A 21,662-nucleotide genomic window follows, 5' to 3' on the forward strand; every position below is an offset into this window, starting at 1 on the left:
AAGAATGGGGAAGGTGCACTGAAGAGAGATGGGAGGAAATAGTCACAAACCCACGCAACTATTTTTTGATAATATTTTTGAGTGAACTTTTCAATCAAGTAGCCACAATCTTTTTCTTTTATCAACCCCCATACAGAAAAAAATATTCTGATGAAATAATAATGACCCATTACAGTTGGACCTTCAAAAATTTATGTTACTGTCAGAAAAGAGAAAATTCTGGCATTGCTGTTAGTTTTAATTGGCTCTTGATATAGGATATCCTCCTTCACAGACATGTATAAAGCTGTTAAAACACTGGCTTGGTTGTTTTAGTGGTTACTTTAATTATCTATTTCATAATTATGCATAATTAAATGTAGGAGTTTCTGCTATTTTATTTCACTATAATATTGCATTATTGCCATGTTGGATTTATTTGTTTCATTCGGCACTTGATTCATTGTGTTGTTTTTTTTTACTTATTTTAGGAAACAATGGAGTAAATTATATTGTATTTATTTTTACTCTTTTATCCTTTTAATTTTTTAATGTATTGCTTTGGCTACAGCATTCTGGCAGAGTTTGTTATACCATGGAAATGATGGGAGCATTGTTTTTACTATTTTTCAATAAGCCACGGAAAGATTTGTTAAGAGATAGACATAGGGTAGTATTCAATGCCGTGGCGAGGATGGCTTATTTCCGTCAAGGAAAAGCCATCCTCGACATCAAACCACCTTGCCATATTCAATGTTAGGGAGAAATTCCCTTAAACTGTGAGGTTTGCCACATATGCAGTGAGTCCTCTTCCTTTGGTGGTGAGCCCCGCCATTTTAATGGCCACACCCACCATTTCCACCTCGTGGAAAAGAACCAGCAAGGTGGAAACAGCGAGTGAAGGGGAAGGAGTTGAATACTCTGATGGCGAGCTATCTGCACTGCTCGCCGTCGTGTTGGCGTTGGTGTTGTGGCCACTGGTCAACCACTAGCATGCTAAACGTATCCCTCAGTTACATAATGGAATTAAGAAAGAGGATTAGGGCTGTGCTTTCACTAAGGCTGTACTGAGGACAATGCAACTGGTGCGGCCGCCGATGGTCAAAGGCTACAGGGATATTTTCACTAAATGGTCCCAGTCATACAAGGCTAAAATAAAGATAAAAAAGATCAAATAAAAGCTGTGTGGGGATGAGGTAACCATTAAATAAACAAGAAACAGAAACAGGTGCGCATTAAAACTGTGGAGGAATGCGATGTTGAGAATTGGGGTGGAGGCATCACAATGAACAAAGGCTGTCAGCCTAGGCTGCCAAGTGAACTCCAATAAAAGAATGTTAGTAAACATCCCCTACCGACTGAAAATATCTGATTGGCTATTGTGGGTTACTGCACTTTCTGAATTGCAATTTCGAGTTATTTTTTAAGAATTTAGACCTACAATTTTCATGCTCCTTTACTGTACCTTACAGCTATTCATACAGTTCTGATGGCAGCTCACCCTTGTGACTGACTTTCATTGGGAAAGCGCTACAAGTGGATCATAGCTCTGCAACCTTTTATTGCATTGCTCCTTATGGTGGCATAATTGTAGAACTTCAAAATGTAGATGCTTCCATCATTCCCTGTGTACATTTGCTACTTATATAAGTGCTGCTACACTGTATGATGATGTTATACATGACCTAGTAATAACATTAAACCTGATTGGTGAATGCGGACTGTGTATGCTATAAGATAAACTACTGTAACATGGAACGATACTCATACTTGTTTCGACTTACCCAATCCCACTGGCTAATTGACTGCTAAAAAGGATTTACATGATTTTTATTCTTTACCCAGAAGTGCACAGAGTGCGTCTAAAAGTCCCTCAAATTGAAACCCGCTCTTGCAGTCCTAGCAATAAGTATGAATATCAGGTCAACAAGTAGTTTGAAAATGCACATTGAACATGGTTGCATTGCCAGAGATTGGTGCCATTGCTTGAACAACTACTAATTTTCTGTGTTTCCTTTTATTAAAATGATTGGTTCAAAAATCATTCTTATATTGGTAAAAGCATATTATGAGAGATGTCTTGTAAGTTGCCCTAGGTTTTGTTTATTATAAAAGCACAACAGTCATAACCAACACGATGACTGATAGCTGTCAGTTGTTAATGCAGCAATAAGTACACTCAAAGGATTTAAAAAAAAAAACTAATAAATTTAACCAATACAAAGTTTAACCAGTAAGTATGGGCTGGGCACGTTACGTCACCAAGAACATTACAGACAATGGCCCTTATTCTGGTTGACTCCCTCGGGTGCGAATTAGAACCCTTGCGAGTCATCCAGAACCCCCCGGCGAATAGTGGAACGCCCGCCTCCATTCGCACACTGGGTTTGTTCATCCGGCACGCAAATGGATGTTTTACATAAACAACCATTCCCATGCCAATGGGAACCTCCACCATCTTTCGATGGTCGCTGACCACTCATACATATGAACAAAGAAATGCAGTGATATGGGTGGGCAGCTGACATCCAGTTATGTCAGCTGCCCGCCCAGCGTCACGACCAGCGTTTTCTTGGGAACGCCCATGAAATGCTGGGCGAATGCCTATGCTAATGCCCCTGGTCAGCATCCCACGCCCTTCTCCGTCCCCCGCTCACAAGGCAGGGAGCGTGTAATCGGCAAACAGATTAAGCGATTAAGCACCGAGTTTGCACACTGTCATTGTATGCACATGCGCAGAAATGCAGCTGCGCATACACAACACATCAGTCCCCCTGATGAACGAGTCAACCAGAATAAGGGCCAATGTTCTTGTCGAAACTATAATCCTGGCACCATGATGTCAAGCTGTTAAAAAGATGCCGACAGCATTAAATAAGTTTGCTAGCATGTTAACCGGGCAACATTGTGATGATGGGATTATAATGCCGACAAGACTGTTGTCAACTAAATATTTTTTAACAAACAGTTCATAATAGAAAAACCGTAGTGAGAATATATAAATTAAGCAGCATTCAATATGTTAATTTCTTTTTTTTCGGGATGGATTTATTTGCAGAAACTGAATATAACCAGTTCATCTGAAGGCAGCACGGTGGATATCAGGCCCCCCGGGGTAGTCGTAGAAGGAGAAGGAGAGCTGGTAGAGCTTGAACCAGAGGAGGCTCTGGAGCCAGTTGCCTGCTTCACAGAAGGTGAGTGGGAGAACATTGCTCATTAAAGGCTGTGTGTATGGCTTCATACTTGGCAGTTGGCCTGCACAGCAAGATTATATAATGAGACGAAGTCTCCTGGTAAATCATAAAAGCACACATGTTGTGTGGAAAAAAATATCTTTATTGACTTCTAGCATTGCAGGAAAAGACCTACAGTATGCTTTGTTTTTCCTCTAACATGCACTGCTCAGGATGAGGGTAAGTCTGAGAAGGAGATGTTAACCTTAGTCTTTGAGTATCTTGAACCTCCTAGTTTTTGTTTGCTATAAAATGACTACATTGATAATCTGCTGTAAAAAATAATTAGGCTCATAGTAGTTTTCCTAGCAATTTCAGTTTTTAACATTTCCTGCCCCTGTTGGAACCGTAGAAAACCTAGAAATACATAACTTAATAGCCATAAGCATAACAACAACTAATGCAGATTTCCTGTCTCAGCCTTTAGTTTATTTTGGTTTGGTTTAAACTGGACGATAGGGGAAGTTGGGAGGGATTTTTAGCTACAGTACAGTATAAGGAGTATATACTAAGCCTTGGAGAGTGGTAAAGTGGATAGAGATAAAGTACCAGCCAATCATCTTCTTACTGCCATATAACAGGCTGTGGGAATGGTGTATTGTAGCTATCTGCTTTGCCTATGTACCGAGGTGAAGTAGGAAGCAACATCGAAGACGACCCCCTCTGGCAATCCCCACCATAGCTCACAATGCATTAGCCTAGTGGTATGTGCTGCGTCTCTCCTTCTGGCTTGCTCCGCTGGGCATGTGCGAGATCTCGCTAGTATCACAAGATCTCTCGTGCAGCCTGGAGCCTGGCATTCACCGCAGCTACAAACTGTGACTGTGAATCAGGCAATGACACCTGCAGCTGTCTGAATTGATAGCGGCAGGTGACGGAACAGTCAGCGCCACTAACTGTTCATACAGTGGCGGACACATCAGTGCTATGATAAAGACGGCATTGCCAATAATGACCTGCCAAACATCAGCACAGTAATAGATAAGGAGAAGCAGTATGAGTGCACAAGGTGTACCCTACTAACTCATAATCGCTCTCCAAGGCTTAGCACATAGACCCTTAAGTCCTGTACAAAGTCTTTTACTTTACAGAAGTAATTACAGAAATCATGCCATATAAAGGTAGAAAATAATTGAAACTTACTGTATATCTTGTGGGTTTAAGTATAAATAACAAGAATACGATAAGACCCATGTATATTTTTCTCCTGTGAAATGCTAAAAATCTACTTTGTTGATTATGATCATCCTAGGCTGTGTAAAGAGATTTCCAATTTGTACAGTAAATATTGATGAAGAGAATGGCAAGACGTGGTGGAAATTCAGGAAAACCTGTTATACAATTGTAGAACACAACTGGTTTGAAACCTTTATTATCTTCATGATTCTTCTTAGCAGCGGAGCTCTGGTGAGTCCAACTTTTAATTATTGGTACAGATCAGAAAAAGCTAAAACTGGTTGTATAGATGTGTCCTCATACAAGTAGCCGCAATGCACCATAGCCCTGATTCTGGTTGACTCGGTAAACTGCCAAGCTCGCTGCGTACCGAGTTCCAGAGAGCCCTTCCTGCTGAAATGACACCCCCTGCCACCGTATCCCCTCGCAACCATGCAAGAGGATGTGTTATGACGACACCTCCCCTCGTATGTGCCCGCTGCAGGAGAAATCATTCGATGGTCGCCGACCATCGAATGATTTCTCCTACATTCGCAAATATAAGTCAGTAAAGACTGATTATATATGCAGGACGAAGACACCTCTTCCCGCACACAATCCCATGGGAATGGGGGCGGGGGTACCACCCCCGCTCCCATCCCACACTCAGCCTCCCCTCGACATTCAGGACAAGAAAACATGAAAGCCTCAAGTCGACCTTTTGACTGTCGACCTTCCCATTGTTGACCTAATGCTTGCGTTGTCCTTCTGACCCTGTCTACCTTAAACATGTCGACATATTTCAGGAGTTGACCTAAGCCCTGTCGGCCTTCAGTGGTTGACCTAATGCATGTAGGCCTTCATGCATTGACCCTATGACCCATAATCGCTTGTATATGTAGCACTACAGAATTTGTGTGGCAGCTGCATTGTAGCACATTGTATACAGGGCCTAATTCAGACTTGACTGCAGGACAAATTTGTTCTCAAAATGGGCAAAAGCATGCTGCACTGCAGGTGGGGCAGAAGTAACATGAGTTTTATTAGACTTTAAACATAATCACTTGCTTATTACAGGCTTTCGAAGATATATACATTGAGCAACGGAAAACCATTAAAACCATGTTGGAATATGCAGATAAAGTCTTCACATACATCTTTATATTGGAAATGCTTCTGAAATGGGTGGCATATGGATTTGTAAAATACTTCACCAATGCATGGTGCTGGCTGGACTTCCTAATTGTTGATGTAGGTATTTAAACACATATTTGTGTATATCGTGTTAATATAGCTTTGCTACCTAATTACTACAATACGTTCTGAAAAAAGTAACAAATTATTGGTTTATATCAATACTATACAGTAGTAGTAGTAGTAGTAGTAGTAGTAGTAGTAGTACTAGTAGTAGAAGTAGTAGTAGTAGTAGTAGTAGTAGAAGTAGTAGTAGTAGTAGTAGAATTAGTAGTAGTTGTTGTAGTAGTAGTAGTAGTAGTAGTAGTAGTAGTAGTAGTAGTAGTAGTAGTAGTAGTAGAAGTAGTAGTAGTAGTAGTAGTAGTAGTAGTAGAAGTAGTAGAAGTAGTAGTAGTAGTAGTAGTAGTAGTAGTAGTAGAAGTAGAAGTAGTAGATTTTACCTGTCTTGGCTATACAGTCTTATCTCCAGCATGTAATGGGCTCTTACAACTTTGTTGCATTTACTCTGTCATTTCTTCTGCATTTATTTCTCTAATATGTACTATACATTGGTGAACAATGAAATTGGTTTATATTGGGAGAGATTTTTAAAGAATCAGTGAAAAATAATGTTCCATTCATTTGGAAATTGATTATGAGTTATCTTAGGCTGTGTAGCCTAATTTAATGTGAGCAAAATAGATATGACCATCTACTAAAGAGTATTCCATTAATGGACACTAAACAGATGTCTTAATTGTAAGGCTACAAACAAGTTGATGAGTGCATTACTTTTCCCCTATTTTTTTAAAACATTACGTTTTCAAAAATACACTGGTCACCCTGTTATTGAGATGACGAGCATATTCTGTGTATACCGTAATTGGTAAGGTAAATGTGGTTGAGCAAATGCAAGTATGTTTGTCAGCTCACATCAAACTTGCTTACTGTCCCAAAAGGCTCCAGATTCTTAGGTTGCTGTCCCAGAAAGAAGTAGGCAAGTCCCCCGTTGGCCACACATGGCCGTCTGTTGCTACCTACTTTAAAATGGCCACTGTACAATTTTGGTAATGATGCCGCGCCCAAAATCGTTTAATGGCTGCTCAACACCATCACCCTATACCACCCAATTGCTCCATTGTGGGAATTATTATGTGACATTTAGCTACTTCACATGTACTGTAGTTGCACTAAGCAAATTAAATCAACTTAGTTGTCAATGATTGGTCCCATATGTGTTATTTAATGTTTATGGTTTAAAAAAGTTATTTAATACATATTATGTATTACTACTGTTAAAAGTCAAATGTTTCCTCACTAGGGAAGCTTTCATCATTTCCATTTAACCAGACTCCTTCTTTTACATTATTTTGTTGAACATAATAACTGTTCTAGGTAATGGTATTTCAAAGTAAATCCATATCAGAATCAGAATTAGAATCAACTTTATTGGCCATGTATGCTTGCGCACACTAGGAATTTTTTGTGGATTTACAGTGCAGCATCAAGCAGGGATGAAGGGGGGTGAAGGCATTACATACATTACATTAAGACATTACATGTGGGGAACACATACCCGCCGAGCTGCACAGCGCCTAGGCAGCCTTCAGCGGCGCCACTGGTCGCTGCAACAGCCAGGAAGGTAACATTAAGCAGAGACAGTACAGTTATCACATAGGGAGCACATACCCGCCAAGCTGAACAGCGCCTAGGCAGCCATCAGCGGCGCCACTGGTCGCCGAAACAGCCAGGTAGGTAACAATACAAGCAGAGAGACAGTACAGTTATCACACATGGAACATATTTGGCTGAGCTGCACAGCTCCTAGGCAGCCATCAGCGGCGCCATCTTGATCATGCTGCTCAAAGGCAGCAGTATTAATATTATTTTCATGGCAACTGAAGCATGAGTTCGACCGGATGTAGCACTTTTCTTCCAAAGCTGGCACACCCTGCCAGCTTGTTCTTCAAAGGGTATGCAACTAGTGATGGTACAGCATACAGGCTTTGCAAACAGTGGTTACGGAGGTACATGGTACAAATCATTGTAAAGAGACAGTAAACAAAGAAAATACATAGCTTTCATCAGCTTAGAGGCTGAGAGAGATGGTAATTGGTGAAAAATAAAATGATGCCATGTGCGGGTGTAAGTCCAAATCCAGTCCAAACTCCAGTCAAACTCATGCTTCAGTTGCCATGCTTACGATGCAGGCAAGCCTTTAAGCAGGCTTCCAAAAATTTCCAATTTTAAAGGAAAGTTTGGGTCAGCTGGTACAGGGGGAGGGGCTGGTGTTTGCACAAATTCCTCAACAGGCTAATTAGTGGAAGGGGGAAGTTGCAGGCTCCAAGTAACAAAACAATTCACAATGCAGACTGTTCTTTAAATGAAAAGCATCAGATGTTCAAAATGGGACTCATGTACCTGTAAAATAGATGAGATGGTTTTAGAACTTCTCTCCAGTCAAACTCATGCTTCAGTTGCCATGCTTACGATGCAGGCTAAGATGCAGGCAAGCCTTTTTTTTACTATTATATACTATAAGTGTGCCAATATTAATGATAAAGCAGGGGTTCTTGTGTTTTAGGAGCGTCATTCATTCCTAGACACAGGTTAAAGTCACAAAAATATTGGGTCGACTCCAAAAAATAGCTGTCCACGCATTTCTGAAGTTTGTCTTAACTCAAATGAGGTCCACTAAAAAGTGTCCCACTGAGGAATATACTACTGTACCTATTATTTTTGATAGCACATTATAGCGACAAAGTATAAAACTGTTGACCGTTAAATATTGTCCAGAGTTGTCTGCTTAAATGCTGTTGTTCAAAAATGTGACATAAAGATTGTTTATTTAATTATAGTAGAGCTATGTGATTCACGTTTAATGATTTTTTTATTCCTTGCATTGGCTTTCCTTAATGACAAGCATCAATTTTCCAACAGGAAACAGATGGCTGTTCTCTGGATGATGGTTGCTAAAATATATTTGTGATAATTTTTTCCCTTTGTTTAATTTCTTATTGAATTTTTAATATGATATGGTATTAATGTGAGAGTCCTGTCATTAAAATTGTAAGATTGGATATTTAACAGCCACACTTTCAGTTTCTAGATTTACATCTGTTCTTTGCCTTCAACATAGTTTCATCCAAATGTGTTAGTTAAGGGTTTATTTAATGATTTTTACAATTATTACTACAAAGGGTTGATCCCAGCCCCGTTCTAGCCACATTTATTAATTTAGTTACAGTTTCTTATATAGCACAACATATTCTGTTGCGCTTTACAATTAGAAACAACAGTGATTAAACAAACTTGGTAGATACAAACCGACATGAAGGTAGGATGGCCCTTCTCGCAAGCTTATAATCTATAACTCCCATTCTATACTCGTTTCACTGGCTGTCCATAAAATGGGGTATCGTTTCCAAGATAAATTTACTGAGTTTCAAAGCCCTACATGACCAAGGCCCAAGGAACCTGAAGCAGCTTATGATTCCATACTGTCCCACCCGATTACTGCGATCTGTAGATGAAGGACTTTTAGCAGTACCTAGGATCTCCTGTAATTCATCTAGGTCGAACTTTTAGCCATGCAGCTCCGACTTAATGGAATTCACTTCCCCGCACAGTTCGAGAGGCCCCCACTCTAGAATGCTTCAAAAACAGACTCAAGACTTTCCTGTTTATGAAACATTTCCTTCATTCCCTTAAGTATTGTTTATTAAAAGCTAGCTTTTCTGTACTTCATTGTTTCTGTACTCTATTACATTAATTCTGTCTGTTAAGCGCCTTGAGTCCTATTGGAGAAAGAGTGCTATATAAACAAAATTATTATTATTTTTATTATAATTATCCTTAGTTTTAACAGCATTTTTCAAATCTGTGCATATGCTCGTTGTAAACAGATTAAGGGGGTTATTCTGATTCACTCGGAAAGGCACAATCACTCTCTAATGGACAAAACCATATGCACTGCAGGTGGGGCAGATGTAACATGTGCAGAGAGAGTTAGATTTGGGTGTTTTATTGTTTCTGTGAAGGGTAAATACTGGCTACTTTATTTTTACACTGTAATATAGATATCAGTTTAAAGTACACCCCACACCCAAATCTAACTCTCTCTGCACGTTACATCAGCCCCACCTGCAGTGCATATGGTTTTGTCCATTAGAGAGAGATTGTGCCTTTCCGAGTGAATCAGAATAACCCCCTATATTCATTACTAAGGAAATTAGGGCAACAATAGTGATAATTGATCCTTACCTCACAACCTTCCCAATATTGGTGGGGTAGTCCTGCTTTTTTGTGCACTGTGCCATCATCCCACCCATGGACTGCAATGTCCTATGGAGGGCGAAAGGTTGACTTCTCTGTAATGGTGAATGCATGTGGCATGCATGCATGCATGCATTCTCTAAACATTGTAGAGAGAAGGTCGGGGTAGCCCAGCAGCGTTGGAAATGTTGGGCATGCCCCCATCATGATAAGATGGCATGCCCTATTGTGGTGCACACCCTCTTTTCCCATTTTCCCCTCCCACATTTCATTGTTTGTCATAGTTTAAATTCAACCAGAGTCCAGTATGTTTATAATACACACTAATAACCTCAAGCTACTGTATGTTCTCAGCCATTTGGATTTTTACACAAAGTCATATGGGAACTAGGAAGAAAGCTTGACATAGGCAACAATGATCTCTAGTATTGTTCTATTTATATGGAAGTTTATATACGGAGTGTCTGTACCGAATTTTCAAGGGACATGTTAACAATCCTAATGGTAATTGATACCGATTTTGCTTTGATAGCTATAGGAATCATGTAACAAACAAGTTTAGAAACTAACCCTTCCCCAGGAGTAGAGGAATATTTCATGCATAGGATCCCAGTCATTTATGAGGTATGGGATAAGGGGTGGACTTGTAGGCACTTGATACCAGACCCCTGCAGTTGTACTGGTAGCCAGCAAAGGAGTGTTACTGGCCAAATGTAATTATTGAATAACAGATATATAGTCAATATTTGAAAATAGTTCACTCCCAATGCTAATAATGATATTTTATTTATTTATTTATAAAGTGGGCTTAAAGCACTTTACATTCATAAAGAGGATGAGGAGCTATCTTGGGCTGGAGTTTACAGTCTAAATTCCCTAGCACACACAATGTGCTAGGGTCCATTTATTTCAGAAGTTAAGTAACTCATGAGCATGCTTTTTTTATTATTTTGTGAGAAAACTAGGCGAATTGCAGAAAAAAGGGTAGAACATACAAACTCCACACAGTTAGGGATTAGGTGGTAATTGAACACAAAACCGCAGTGGTTTTAGGACACAATGTTTTTTTTTATATATATATGTTACAAACCTATTTACAGAAACTATATTGAAATTTACCCTTCCCTTGACAACTTGTGTATAAATTCCTACAGTCTAGCATAGAAAACCATGTTTCACCAGGCCAGTGCTGGATGTGTCTGAATCCATCTTGTACTAGGGGGTGTGGTGTGACTGCTCAAAAGTCGGTATTCCGACGGTGAGTATACTGACATCAAAATCCTGACCGCCGGTACTCCGACATGGGGGCGAGTGCAAAGAAGCCCCTTGCGGTGTCGGTGGCTCCTTTTGCTCACCATGGGTTCTATTCTCCATCTGCGGGGGTTGTGGACCCTCATGAGGGAGAATAGCCCCTGTCAGTCAGGATCCCGACTGTTGGCATTTGAACAGCCAGGATTATGATTTCGGTATACTGACCATTGGGATCTCAACTGTCAGACCATCATTCGGCACACTTACTAGGACCATAGTCATGCATTCATCTTCCTAAGATCTCATTGTCTTTTTGCATGACACTGGCAGTATTCTCAAGAAGTCATCTTTGGGTGATCTTTCCTTTACCACATTGAATAAATAGGTATGATGCCATCCATAAATAAATACACTGATTCATTAATATTCTTAATTAATCTATTTTACTGTATACAGTACATGCTCATCATAATTACAGCATAAGTTTGGAGATGAGGACATACTAATATTCTCAGTATGAGAATTAGGTTAATTAAGGAGAACCGAACGCACCGCTGCCTTGTAAAAGATGCACATTTTTTTATGCCAAAACTTCAAACTGTCTCTTAATAATGAGAACAATTGGCAGCCATGGAACAATTTAACTAACAGACCTGTCCAGGTTCGTTCTATGGACTAGACATATTCCAATTTACGCTATGAATTTTAGAGGTTTCACTAAAGATTACTACTCTTAAGTCTTCAGCATCTTCTTATATATTCATTTGATGTTGGTTTCCTCTTCATGTTGGATTTTTGATTAAGAAATCTTCTTATTGAAATCAACAGCATTTAAGAGGTCATTAATATGTATTAGCTATTTTCAGGAATTGGTACTGTAGAATTATTTCTCAGGCTACAGTGCAAGGTGAGTGCTTTCTATTCTTAGCATCTGTAATTGTAATATTAAACAAATATATTAATTGCTTCTTTTTTGATGAAGATACAGTATATAACTTTGCAAACATATTGAGAGATTTACAGCATAGATTAATCAAACCAGATATCACTGGTGGGAATGTACATAAGATACCAGGGGCATGACTCCCAGAGGAATTGAGTTACCTGCCTCTGGGCTCCAAGCCCTGAAGGGGCAACTTAATGTACAGCAGCACCTGTGTGGTTCACAGCAGGATCCAAGGGTGACCACTGCTCTTCCAATGGACCTTTGTGGCACACCCGCTGCATAGTTAATCGTTTCTGTCCCAGGGCCACTCCTGCCTGGTACTGCTCATCCTGTATTGCAGCAAGAAATGTTGCGCCCACTGCTGCTGCTGAGGGTTACATTGGTGCCACCCACTGCTGATTCTGCAGACAGCTGAAAGCGATACTGGGTGGTGTGTGGGGGTGGGGGGAAGAGGAGCACCGATCTCCAACTTGCCTCTGGGCGACAGGGATGAACTTATGTCCCTGTAAGATACGTATTAAACTATTTCACTTATCTGTAACAATAGAGAGCATCTTTTCTTTTTTAGCAGAGCATACTAACTTGTGTGTAAAACCAAAGTTTATATTTGCACACATATGTTAGTATCCTGTATCAGTTTAAATAGCCAGAGTTTAGCTGTTTTATAATTACTGTAGAGGTCCTTAGAGGAGCACCCAATGGGCCTTATTCTAGTTCACTCTTAGAGGCAAATTCCTTCTTAGCTGGACAAAACCATGTGCACTGCAGGGGGGCAGATGTAACAGGTGCAGATAGAATTAGATTTGGTGAGTTATTTTGTTTCTGTGCAGGGAAAATACTGACTGCTTTATTTTTACACTGCAATATAGATCTTACTTTGCAGAAAAACCCTACCCAAATCTAATGTTCTCTGCACATGTTACATCTGCCCCACCTGCAGTGCACATGGTTTTGTCCAGCTAAGAAGGAATTTGCCTCTAAGAGTGAACTAGAATAAGGCCCAATGTGCAATGCAAAATACTGCATCTGTATGGGCTTCCTTACACACCTACCCCCTGCTTTCATGAGATGCCCCCAAAAACTAGTTTGTTACTAATAACTACTTAGCTACTTAGGTGTGCCGAAAAATCAGTGTGCAGTCTTCTAATCATTTATTGTCACCCCTTTAATATGATTAAACTTTAGCTTTTCTCATGAAGTGCTCTCTTAAAAAAATCATGATAGTGATTGGATTTGAAGGCAGTTGCATACCTCCCAACATTTTCCTTTAGTAGGATTAGGACAAATTACGCAATTTTAGCGTGTACACCCATAAAAATGTGTATGGATGGGGCCTCATATGAAAGAGGGTGTGGTGTTGTGGGACCCCTGTTAACATTACTGTGGGTGCATTGGCCGAGCACATCCTGTGGGGTTATAGTTCACAGACAATATCTAGGTCGACAGTCAATAGGTCTTTACAAGGTGGATTCAGGAAAAAAGTTGACACTGAAAAGGTGGCCATCATGAGTTTTTTTTTTTTTGTATCAATAATATTGTACCACGTACCCTCACACATGCTTCGGGCCAGGTGCCTTGCTCAGCTACTGTTACGCTGGGCACATTTTCCATGTGGGTGGTATCATATGAAAAAGTCCCAAAAACTTGACCTTTTCATGTGTTGACCATTGCCATGTCCACATTTTGTTTCAACTTTTTGACCATGTCAACCATATGTATGTTGACCATATGGTGTGACCTATTGACTGTCCACCTAGATATTGTCTGTCAGCTATCTGGATACCATCCTAGGGCTTCTTCCACCCTGTAGAAGCCAGTTAGAAGACACAGGACTTAGGGAAGTAGTTGCATTGGGGGGATGAGGCAGCACCGAACATTTTGCCAGTGGTGAGGCAGCATCAAACAATATTGCCTTCCCCGGATGACAAAAATCCTAGGTTCGGTCCTGATGCAGTAAAAATGGAGCCAGAGGAAGTGGGAGGGAAAAGCATCTCTGACTATAGCTGCAGCTCCATTAAAGGGCATTTAGTCAAGCAATAAAAAAAGAAAACTGAGCCTTTCATACAAATTGTTGTCTGTCTAAACAATTGAGCACAGTGAGCACCAGTCTTTTGCTAAAGTTTCAATGCTTCATAGGTACAGTATGTCCTTAATCACAGTAAACCCATGATAGGCTATGGGGATTCAGGGCTTAATTAAGAAAAAAATAAATGCTTTTAGATCAGTAATACATCCCCCAAGCAGCGCACCTTTTATTCTCTAGTTTCTTTGTCAGAGTTTATAAAGAACATGTGACTCATTAAATGAAATCTGTAGTTACGTTGAGTATTCCCTCTATTATAATCAGAGAGAAGTGTGTTAATGAGTTCTGCTAAAACCTTGTGAACACTTTCTTTTGAAAGCTTCAAGTATTATCCAAAATGCATCGTTGGGATCCTCCTACTCACTGGTAAACTTATTCTATTGTGTTTTGACGGTCACCATTTAATGATTCAGAAAACATGATCATGAATCATAAAGTAGTTACACAGGTAATAGGGGTGGGGGAAAAAAAGACACTGCTCTGGTTTGGTGGATTTAACCCTTTGAGTGCCAATGCTGCTGTGAGAGATCTTCAAAATATTCACTAAAAATGCCAGCATTGCTCACAGCGTCTGTTCTTTTTAGAATAAATAAATACAAATGCAGCTAAGTCAGTTCATTGAAGTTTAGTTAAATATTGAACCTAAAAAAAGAACAGTCGAGGTGAGCGATGCTGGCATTTTTTGCAGATATTTTGAGGATATCTTACAGCATTGTTGGCACTCAATGGGTTAAGATACAGTAGGTTAAAAAAAGTTTTTAATTCATTTTCAATTTATTTGTGTCCATGAAACTTTTCTGACCCTTTGAGGCCAATTCAATTAGGTTGGATGTGCTTTTGAACATTCAGGGATGTTGCATACATATTTGCACATTAAGGTAGACTTAACAGCGTGATGTTGCAGGTTGCTACAGGATTTGCGGTCCATTATGGCACTTCAAAGCCAATTCAATTGTACACATCCGCTGACATGTGGGGTTATAAATTGGAAACCCTTCTGTAATAATATATTATTCATTAAGGCTCCGATTTTTCAAATCTTGGAAAGAGATTAAGTGGAGAGAGATCACGTACCAAACAAACAGCTCATGTCATTTTACAGGCTGTGTTTGAAATGACAATGGTTAATACTTTGGGCTCGATTCTGATTTGGAAGTAATGCAATAAAAAAAGCAAGTAATGTCCCATACACACTAGGCAATAGGGGTGCCGGCCGATATAGTTAAACATATCGGCCCAAGAACCAAGCAGGCGATATTATGTGAATGCACTGAATGATATTGCCACCATGAGCATGCATCGTCAACGATATTGAGTGTACACACTAGACGATATTGAACATTGTATCTGGAACAAACCATGTTGCAATGTAAGGGGAGCAAATACATTTACATTTTTGCATGTTGGGTAAATATAGATGGAGCCGCTCTCATTAGAGCGGCTCCTAGTGATAGAATCGCCATGCGCCGTCCCCAGCCAGCCGCCGGAGTCCGACAGAATGGTGTGTGAGAGCATGAGATGCTTGCGCGCCTCGTTCTGTGGAAAGCCCTACAGATGGCTGCTCGTATCCCCTCGTCACTGCCCACTCCCTGCCTGTCTCCCTTAAGCGAAGACGGGCAGGGAAGCACCCAGTTCCCGCTCCGCGCCACCTTGCAGATTTGGAAGTGCAAGCAAGTGAGCCGTCCACCCGCCGGTGATAGCTCTGCAATACGGAGGGCGGCTCCATCTGGCTGCTTTTGCATGTAGCTGGCAAATGTTAGACAGATTTCTCAATACACTGAAAAAACAGATTGCAGACCAATGGATCATGCTCATATAGCTGTCTGGGGGAACCTCTAAAAAATTATATCACCACTTCATATACAGTACATACAATACTGAGGAGGAGAAAGCAGAAGCCCAAGGTAGCCTGAATGTACCCCCAATAAGCGTATGTGTCTACTATGCTGGTAGACCTATTATTTTGGTACGAGTTTTATCACTATAGTGAATTATTCTTACAACAAAAAGTGTTACAGTGTTACACTATTGTGTTCTATTTTCTTTCTGAGTTTTCCCATCTTGAAAGAAAAACTTGCTGAGAATAATAAGAGTCCATTAGATCAAGTGCACAGGGGACCTTATGATATTTGTTACTGTTTAGATTTCTGTTTGGACACACCCCACCCAAATCTAAATCTCTCTGCACATGTTACATCAGCCCCCCTGCAGTGCAACATGGCTTTGCCCATGAGCACAGTTACAGATATGTCCCCCACTCGCCCAGCCTGCAAATGGACCGCAAACCTGGCCACATCCTAATTGTAACTTGATACACCTGCTTGTGACCTATGTGTGTGTGTGTATGCAGCCAAGAAATCCTATGGATCATGGGTGCGTGCACAGTGCACACGCACAGCCACGGGAACACTAGTGGCAGCAAACGCGACTAGAGATATAGATAAGCTAGGACTCATCTGTACTTACTTTACTTCCAAATCAGAATCAGTCCATTTCTCTCTCTTTAAGTTTTGATAAATCTGGACCTATATCAACTTACACTACTCACCATCACTACACAATGCATGGCTTAAAGCTAATGCTGAGATCCATTTTGATCATTTAGAGCAGATTTCGCCAACATCTCTGTGCTAAGAAGTCAGAATGGCTCACCAGGCCAATGGGAATTACCCATCATTATAATCTCCTCATTCACCTTTCCCTTTAAATATCAAGCTGTAATAATTTGTCCATCAACATAAATGGCTAAATTTGCCACAGATTGGATTGTGTGGTAAACAAGGGAAACAGGTAGCAATGTGTGTCCAGATTTACACCTAAAGTTGCCCACACACTAGAAAGATCTGCGATCAAGATGTGTGAATACGATTTCCCTTGTAATCTTTTGTTCGTCCAGGAGAAAAAGATTTCAAGCAAAAGCACATTTTGACAAAAAAAGATTTATCTTAAGATCCAATGTGCGTTACTATTGATCTTTTGCTACATCTTCTGATCATTCATGCAGCATGTAAGATCAAAAGATGTAGCAAAAGATCCGCGGGAGAGTGCATCTGATAGTGAACAATTTACGGTAAAATCAGCCGATCGTTCAAAGTGTGCAGCCACCTTAAGTCCAGGGACAGGGAAGTACATCATTATATCTTGATCATAATTTGCACATGCTGCCCTTTTACGCAGGATAAAATAATTTTCAGCCTTTCAAAAGCAATAGAAAAACACCATAAATATTAACCCTTTATTACTTAAACATGCTGTTGGTTCTGAACAGATTTCAATCATATCTCTTTTGGCGGTGGCCCTCGGGTATGATCAACTAGCCGCTATAAAATCTCTAAGGACCTTGAGAGCACTGAGACCACTTCGAGCACTGTCAAGATTTGAAGGCATCAGGGTAAGACTACCTTATAGGTTGTCACAGCACAGATTGGCTTCTTTCCTTTATTGTAGATGTATGATCAGGCTTAGTTTTGCTCTTTAACCAGCCGTAAAATTTAATAAATCTAAAGACTATGAGGACATGTGTACCATTTTGTCAACAGGTCTCTATCAAAGATAACATTCCTTCTTTCCTTCTAACCATATCTTCTCTCCTTCTAATTCACTTTACTTTTGCAGCTCACCTGCGGACAATGAAAGAACCATCATGTACCATCGCTACTGGAAAAACAAAGGATACCTCATGCTTATACCATGGATTGTGGCACAGAAATTAGAATTGTTGCTTTTGTTTTTGTATAGGTCTCTCTTATTAGCTTGGTAGCTAATGCCTTGGGATATTCAGAACTAGGGGCTATTAAGTCACTAAGAACATTAAGGGCATTGAGACCACTAAGAGCCCTTTCACGGTTTGAAGGGATGAGGGTAAGATTAACATGGATTTTACTGCATGAGTAGAAACATGAATGTGGTATGTCATAAGGAATGAAAATCTATACTGTCTGATTGCTTTTACTGATCATTTCTAGAACTCTAGAATAAATGTATTGCTCTAATGAATAATGACAACAACTTGTCTTTAAATCCTGCATGTGTTCCAAATTCATAATTAAGGAATCATAGAGACGTAGGGGTATTCAATCTGTGCTGATATTTTCCAACAGGGGAAATACCGGCACTCACCTATTCAATGCTGCCATTAACGACAGCATTGAAGGGTGTCAAATCCGACTTTAAAAAGTCGTATCTGTTTTGTCAGAAACGGCAATGGATTGTCGAAGTCACAGTCGTTTTACGACAATCCGTGGCCAGGACTCCGACTCTCCAGAGGCTCCAACAGTGGGAATCCCGGATTGAATACCCCTCATACACTCTTACGATGAAAAAACTCACTAAAAGTAATACACAGTTTGGGCTGAATCTTTTGTTACCAATTAAGTTACCGATGAGGTCTGATTTGGAAAGGCGAATTGGTTGAACGTTTTTCCGTATTGGGAACACAGCTGTCCTTCTTACTTTGCAAACAGTGCTTTATTTTGCATTCATTTACTGTATAAAACCAAAAAAATCTGTCTGCACCTTTAATGCCTTCAACAATGCACAACTCTATGTTCCTTTTGTGCACTGCACTCCACGCAGTTTTAGCCCATTAAGTTTTATTGAATGTAGCCTAAAAATCATGACAAAACATGAAATGCCTTCTTAAAATAGGTGCCACCACCCTGTATAGAAAATGGGAGTACTATGGGCCTGATTCTGGTCCACTTGCAAAAGAAAATTATCTCTAATGGACAAAACCATGTGCACTGCAGCTGGGGTAGATGTAATATGCAGAGAGAGTTAGAGTGAAAGTGCAATGAGATTGTTATTTTTTGGGGGCTGGTAGAACAAAATTTAGTGTGTAAATGCTGTGCAACCATTAAGGACCAAGCAATAACCAGAAAATTATTTCATGACATTATCGGTATTTAATGACAATCTGCAGTACAGAAACTGCATTTAGAGAAGATAAATGTGGAGCCCAAAAATTTATGGGAATCGGCATGCTTCATCCAAAGCAGTTTAATATCACTGGGTTAAACTTTTGTATGGATGTTCTATAAGACTTTTATTTAGCATGTTTCTTATATTGGCTTCACTGCAATGTTTACTTATGAGCACTCGATAAATGGTTCTAGATTAATTTGAATGCTATAAAACACTTTAATCCATGCATGCATATTTTTATAGTTCATTACTGATGCTTGTACTACAATGAGCCACTTTTATATGTTTATAGTGTATAAATATATAAGTGCAACCAAAACATATTACAGTAAATACACTTTTATATGATGCTTACCTTCAAACTATATTCAAAACATAATTAATAATGTGTAGAATAACGTGTATGATTTTTGTGTACGTACACTATTTGATTTCTCATTTCACTATGAGAAACCTAACATACCTATTGATGCAGTCATTCCACGTGCCACTCGGCGTGCCAGGTCCCAGGCAACTCTGATAATGCTAGGAATATTTTTTAGTGACCTTTTTACCAAATGCTGGTATTTGACCATCATAGGGAGGGGGTGTGGAGGGCTGATGCAGGGTGCCCTGCTAAATGCGGGAGGCTTGCCCACCCTTCCGGGGATTTTCGGGACCCTCCTGGCCACTCCAGGAGGCTAGGCAAGTATGAATAAGATGCACACACAGACTATGCTGATTAAAATTATATGTATTTTCTGTGTAAGACTGCAGCTGCAAAAGAACAGTTGTCATTTCTATTAGAATTTTTTCACACAGACCCAGCGCAGGTCTAAAAAATTGAAAAAGCCCAGATTTCAACTAAAAATTTAAGTGACCAAGTCAGAGCCCATTGGGCACTCCTATAAAGACTATGCAAGGTATTCAATTGTCGCCAAATCTTTTGCCAGGTGAAAAATCTGCAGTTTCCATCTGTTTTTATTGTGAATTGGATTTGCCCGATTCAATAACCATGCCGATTTTTGAACTGGTCAAAAAATCCATCATGGGCGAAAACCACAGCATTTTATTGAATTCCCCCCTAATTAGGAAATTGGAAGCTTTCAATTTACCTACTTACTGTAGTTAAATAATGTACCACAAATTTATATTATATTTAATTATTTATTTTTAATTTATTTTTATTTTCAGATTTTTGCTTTTTTTTTAAATGAACCTATAATTACCCCAAAGTCCTTTTTTATTTTATTCATTTGTAATTTAGGGCCTTATTCTGGTCGATGCGTTATTTTCCGAATTCTTTCGGATGGTGTTTTTTAGCCGTCTGCGCATGCGTAGGCAACGCTATGCGCATGTGCCACGCACGGTCTCCGTACTCGTTCTCACTAATACCATACAGAAAAGTGCACCGCATTCACTCGGGAAATATGGGCATAATATGGGCGTCATTCGGAAGTACACAGGGGCGTAGTTTCAAAGTGGGCTAAACTGGGCGTAAACATGGGCGTACACGAGGGAGTGCACTAATTCTGGTAGGCGTGCATTTGGACTGAACACCGACTGCAAACGAACCAAAAGGCAGAAAATATGCGGTCTCCATAAGCAAGTATTGCTTTGCGGACACCACTCGGTCATGCGCTAGGCATTCGGATAGCCCAATTAGTACGCCCACACCTGAATCAATGTCAGCTGAACACAATACCATCCACTCCTCTACTCATTACTCATTAATTACACTCTTTTCATTGCTTCAATTGGAACCATTGCAGCTTAAATGGACCATTACAAAACACACAAATATATGCTGAAAGCACGGCTGCATTTTTTACACACATTTACACTGCAAGCAATGGACAGAACTTGATATCACTAATATAATATATATACATGTAACTTTTACATTAAGCAATAACACCACACATTTGCGGATCAAATGAAAAATTTATTACAGGTGAGGAAAACATAAGATTTTAAACACTTTTTAATGAGGTTGCCTAATTGCATAAGTGTGTCATGTGACCGATTTATGAGTTCAGATAATAGTCAAGAGTTTTGCGTTAATACACTGCATCGGTGCGTACGGGCAGGTTCCCGTCCGTTCTGACGCTGTAAGACCGTGCAGACGCTGTAAGACCGTGCAGAATATGTGTGTGTCCACCGCACACGCAAGGTTTGGATGTCGTCCGTAAACACGTCCTCTTCTTAAAGTGTGAGTCCGTCCGAATGCGGAGGACCGGTGGGCGTTTCTTCGTACGATGTCCGCACAGCTTGGCGTGCGGGCCGCTCCGAAATAATTCGGAAATTTACGCACCAACCAGAATAACCTCCTTAATGAAATAAGCTTGCTATTTTGTCAGCTTTTATTTCTTATTTTTTTTAAATGCACAAATAACTTGTTTGCCACATTTTTTGAATATCAAAAATCTTGCAACAATTTTTTGCAAACTAATTACCATGGGTATTATCTGCAGTGATAAAAATATTGTTGTGAGGTCTGCGTTGGTTTTTAACGCAAAAAACTTGCAATCAACTAATACTGCTTTCACAACGTAAAACCTGCTCAGACCCGGTATTTGAAACGTTTCTTAAAACGTGTCAGAGCAAGTAAAACCCCTTTCACATCGCCAGTTGTAACCAGTATATTACCGATTCATAACTGAGT

General features: G+C 40.0%; 1 protein-coding gene across 4 annotated transcripts in view; it reads left to right on the plus strand.

Moving 5' to 3' along the window:
* Positions 1-21,662, plus strand: part of LOC146020645 (sodium channel protein type 2 subunit alpha-like) — a 233,277-nt gene that overhangs the window by 180,989 nt on the left and 30,626 nt on the right. For all 4 annotated transcript variants that reach the window (XM_083153906.1, XM_083153905.1, XM_083153909.1 and 1 more), the window contains exons 19-22: positions 3,038-3,173; positions 4,465-4,619; positions 5,445-5,618; positions 17,834-17,956. In XM_083153906.1, the coding sequence (XP_083010032.1) occupies positions 3,038-3,173; positions 4,465-4,619; positions 5,445-5,618; positions 17,834-17,956 (588 nt within the window). The remainder of the gene's footprint in view (positions 1-3,037; positions 3,174-4,464; positions 4,620-5,444; positions 5,619-17,833; positions 17,957-21,662) is intronic.

The sequence above is a fragment of the Crinia signifera genome, chromosome 7 (assembly GCF_055691185.1).
Source record: "Crinia signifera chromosome 7, ASM5569118v1, whole genome shotgun sequence".
Taxonomy (NCBI): Eukaryota; Metazoa; Chordata; class Amphibia; order Anura; family Myobatrachidae; genus Crinia; species Crinia signifera.